Source organism: Aptenodytes forsteri, unplaced genomic scaffold, assembly GCF_000699145.1.
Source record: "Aptenodytes forsteri isolate BGI_AS27 unplaced genomic scaffold, ASM69914v1 Scaffold207, whole genome shotgun sequence".
In the NCBI taxonomy this organism is placed as follows: domain Eukaryota; kingdom Metazoa; phylum Chordata; class Aves; order Sphenisciformes; family Spheniscidae; genus Aptenodytes; species Aptenodytes forsteri.
The window spans coordinates 6809547-6814518 of record NW_008794836.1 but is presented as its reverse complement, the minus strand read 5'-3'; the positions used below and the strand labels follow the sequence as shown (position 1 = coordinate 6814518).

The 4972-nt window shown below is 39.2% G+C and overlaps 1 protein-coding gene across 1 annotated transcript in view; it reads right to left on the bottom strand.

The window, feature by feature from the left end:
* The window catches only part of RBM11 (RNA binding motif protein 11), a 20984-nt gene extending 19372 nt beyond the window's left edge, over positions 1–1612 (bottom strand). The window contains exons 1-2 of the mRNA XM_019470804.1: positions 1607–1612; positions 871–1033 (exon numbers count right to left, since the gene is read on the bottom strand). Of these exons, the coding sequence (XP_019326349.1) occupies positions 871–1033; positions 1607–1612 (169 nt within the window). The remainder of the gene's footprint in view (positions 1–870; positions 1034–1606) is intronic.
* Positions 1613–4972: the final 3360 nt, after the last annotated feature.

Here is a 4972-nt window from a genome sequence, read left to right as displayed (position 1 = left end):
TGGCTAGTGTAAGCATTACCTAGCAACAACTAAAACCTCGGTGCATTATCCACTTTGTTCTTATTCTAAATCCAAAACACAGCACTGTACCAGCTACAGTGGTAATTAATTTCCAGGAAGGTAATTAACTCTATCCCTGCCAAAACCAGGACAGAAGCATAAATCAAGGCTGTTGAAGTAATCAAGAACAGAATAATTCCCATTCAGTTACAGACACGGGAGATTGCTTCTGATTTTAGGAACCTCAACCATTCTACTTAAACCCAGCAACTGCTCTGTACAGCCTTTGAAGTAAGGAGTGGCACAGTGCATAGTGGGAACACAAGTCCTTAATGTTTGGGTTGCAAATGCTGCCTGATCATTAGCTTTCTAGAAGGTTTCTTTTCATAAACATAAAATGAAGAATGTGACTCTGATTTGACTATGTTCTTCGAACTACAGTCCCTTCCACTGAAAACAACAGCTCTGATAACTCTCTGGCTTTAGTATAAAAACTATCAACAGCTTGATAGTTGCTGCACTTACTGAATCAACTTTACCTGCCAGACTGCAAGTTAAAGTCACATCCTGATTCCTAAATATAATCTGGTGTGAAAACCTGTGTTGCTATGTTCTCCATGCGGTGTGGTCTGAGCTGGCTTGCAAGTTATGCTGTTCTAAGCCAACATATTATATTCTCCTAGTAAACAAAAAATACTGAATCCTTCCCTATGCAAAAGCCACAAGAAGTTTTTGTTTAAAAAAAAAAAAAGGACTGTAATTTGTTTCAGCTATAAATCATCATCTTTGTAAAAGACTGTAGGATTCAAAAAGTCATTAAAAAAAAATTATAAAGTCTTAAAGGTTAATCATTGAGACTACTAAACGTACCAAACCGATACTGCACTTTAATTGGTCTTCCATACAAACGGATTCCATTCAGCAGAGCTATTGCATAAGGCACTGATTCTTTGTGCTTAAAGCAGACAAATCCAAAAGACTTAGGTTTTCCTTCTTTGTCCATACAAATCGTCACTTTGGTTAATGGTCCAGCCTGAAAGAAATTTGTATTATTTTCTCACAGAAATTAAGAGAGATTGAAACTTCATTCTGTTTTGAATATTTCATGATGATGTATATTTTGCCATAGTCAGAAACAGTGTAAGTTTCTCAGTATAAGAATCTCTACTTAATTTTGAAAATCTCTCTCCACATTCCCCAAGCTCAAATTCTGAGCCTTCTACAAACAAAAATCAGCTCCGCAAATGTTAAAAGGGAACCAAGCATCAGCCCATGGGTCAGATAATCAGATTTTGGGATTATTTTTAAAATATGATGACGATAGCTGCTGCAAGGGGAAAGACTAATTTACTGACTCCATAGCAAAAGTTACCTTATGCGTGTACAGCTGCTAGTACAATTATTGCAGAGGCTTTTTGCACAGCTAACATAACTAAGCAAATTGATAATATCAGCTATGTAAAAGTGACCTACTCCATTAATATGCTTCTATTTTACTCTTGCTTAAATTCCTAAAATGGGCAGCATCAACACTGTGGGAAGGCAAACCCGAATGGAGAGTAGTGCTTCTGGAACCACCACAAAACAGTTTTCTGTACTGCCTAACCCTCATCGCAACTGCATGGCAAGGAATCAAGAGACCCTATCATTCTTCATTGAAAAGTTCCACCTCTGCCTACATGTACCATTTTAATCCTTGCATAGTACTTCTAGAACCAAATTAAAGCAGTGATATTCCATAAATACTGGCTCTACTTTCAATGAAACTGTCATTTTCATAATAGATATCGAAGATGATGAATTTTCTCTACACAAGACGGAATCAGTGTATTAGTCACCAAATTAACAGTTTCTTATCAAACAAACTATGCATCTGTATGGCTGATTTAGCAGAGTGAAAAGAAGTGGCCAACAGCAGTCTCCTGCCACAGCTCAGGAGCATTAAGGATGCAACAACTTAACTTTAGGAGGATGTAATATCCAGATGAGCAATGAAGTGAACATAAGTTACAAAAAAATCCATCAGTAAAAAAAAAAAAATTACTGAATGTCTAAACTACTGTAGATGATGGAGAATTCGTTGTTCTGAATCAAAAAATAGCACTCATCGGTAGAACCGGCTTCCACTACTACTGCTGATGCAATATGTACTTTTCAGTAAAAGTCGCTCAGAAGTCATCTATAGCTTCAGGCAAACGCAAGTTAACTCGTAACAGCTTTACAGCAATTAAACTGCATAAACAGTTAAACATTCCAAATAAACACACGGCATATGCTCGGATGAAGAAAATAAGCCATAGGGAGTAATCTGCTTTATTATTCTGCATTTTCAACGATTACTGTCAAACAATAAATCTGCAGTTTGTCTGCTGTGAGCATTCAGAGTGATGTGAAGCCATCTCCCTTATTATACCCTCCATGTTGTCAGAGTGAAGACATTAAAGATTGTCATCTGTGATAATAATGTCGGATTGCTGTATGCTTTTGCCAGCTGTGTATAAACTAATCTTCAATTAAGTAAGATGCTTTTGCTGAAAAATGAAACACCCCCACCCCCCAGCTCTGGTGAAAAGGGAAGTCATATAGACAAACACAAAGGATCAAAAATAATGTACCATTTATTATTATTGGTGCAGAGGGTGATCAGGCTATACAGCAATGGATACTACCTAGGTTGTCCTGTGCAGGGAATCTTCAAAATGTTGATCTTGTCTTTCCAAATATCTTGAAGTTTGCCGGGGTTTTTTTTTGTTTGTTTTGGAGGGTTTTTTGTTTTTGTTTGGGGTTTTGGGGTCTGTTTGTTTGTTTGTTTTTACAGAAGGGCATTCAGGAAGCTTCTGAACACATTTATTTTTGCTCGAGTTGGCTCCTTAAGGCATTTTTGTTGTTGCTCTGCACTACACTGCAGTTTTTAAAAAAACTACGTATCTTCAGATTATTATTGGCCTAACGAGGAGGATCTGGTTCTTCAAGAACTAGAAGCAACGAACTCAAGTCCTTTGCAGATCAGTCTTTCAAATATGTAGTCTTCCTGTTCATAAATAAAAATATTCATAGTTTAGAAGTAGTAATGGATACTTGCTTGTTATCTGATGGGGGAAAAGCGAGAGGTCAGGAGTGCATCTTTAGGACTATGCCACAGCAGGAATATTGAACTGTATACTTTCCAAGAAAGGACGATACTGCAATGAGAAGCATATGCTGTTGCAGCAAAGACAGAGAAACCTGAGTGAGAACATGATGAAGAGAAGGAAAAGCTAAGTAGGTGTTATTGGGGTGACCTAAAGACCCAGATAGAAGTCTGCAGTTGGATGACTGCTGCAGATTATGCAGAAGCGTCATGCAAAACTGCATTCTGAGAGCATCCGCTTATTTTTATCACTTTTGTACCAGAATTTGTATGGTATTACTCATGTCCCCTAGTAAGATAAGCTTGCTTAACCTAACATTTACAGTTAAACAGCAGACTACTGTTTAGTATTGGAAACAGGTAGGAATACTGCATAGAAAATAAGGAAAAAAAAAGAAAAGAAGAAGAAACAACTCTTTCTTAGCTAATTTTAGGGAAAAGTTAAAAACTGAAAGTTAGAAAGAAATGGGAACAGCTAAAAACCCAAAGGGCTAGAATATACCAAACAAAAAGGCCTTTCAGTGCAAATGGGGTAGCACGCTGAGGTCTTACCTAGTTAACAAGACAAATATCAGATTAATCGGTGGAATAAAACCGGTGAGTAGAAATAGTTCTGATTAGCAAATGAAATAGCAAGAGAACAGATGATTCTGCCCACCTCTTTTTTTGCACTCTTTATTTTGTAAACTCACCAGAAGGAAGCAAGGTTCATTCTGAGACTGGGGGAAATTAGTGGATTGGTAGAAGCAAGTTTATCACCATACCATCAGCTAAACTGTCCAGTCAGAGTCTGGGACCTTTTAGCTTGACAGAGGCTGACTGGATCACACCAGGAGGAAAAAAAACCAAAACCACAAAACAAACACACCACAACTTTATTTTGTAAACTCACCAGAAGGAAGCAAGGTTCATTCTGAGACTGGGGGAAATTAGTGGATTGGTAGAAGCAAGTTTATCACCATACCATCAGCTAAACTGTCCAGTCAGAGTCTGGGACCTTTTAGCTTGACAGAGGCTGACTGGATCACACCAGGAGGAAAAAAAAACAAAACCACAAAACAAACACACCACAAATTCAGGAAAAGCCCATAATCAGCAACTACTGTCAATGCATCTTGAAATTTGATGCTCGCATTAGTGATACAATGCTCCCTGCTCTCCATATTCTCCCCCTCTTTTCCTTACTACTTTGAGGTTAAGAAGCCTGGCTTAGCCAGAGATGCTGTCCATATGAGATCAAAACTGAAGCCAAGTCAGTGTCTTTAACATTTTCTGTCTTCGCCGTTTTCTTTCCTCCTGGGCATACCTTATTTCCAAAGAAAGAGAATTAAGCTCAGGTTTGAAACAGGTCCAGCTATTATTTTCCCACCACCTCCCTGAAAACCCCACCAATGGAATTTTTAATACCTTCTCAAGCACCAAAACATAAACCATTTTGATATGAAGGTCATTTGTAGGTGAAAGTCCAGAGCCCCACCTGCAGCTCCTTCCTATTGCCTCTCGCACTGTTTACAGTTTCAACCTTGCTCGATGCACCTTCAGGTTTTAGACTGGTTTTTCTTAAGCAACTTACTGATCAAAAAATTCTTGCTCAGAATGTATTAAAGAAAGCGTAAAAAGGATTTTTCCTTGGGGATTTTAAAGACATCTTTAAATTACTTAACTTCCTGACTACCGTGGGGCCCATCGGTGGCACCAAAACTTGCACGGCCGGGAGGAGACAAAACCGAGGGAGGGGAGACGGGCGGGACAGGGACCGCTCCCGTCCGCAGCGCCGAGGGTGACGGGGCGGCAGCGGCGGTCGCCAGCAGGCGGAATACGAGAAGGGCTCCGGCTCCCGCC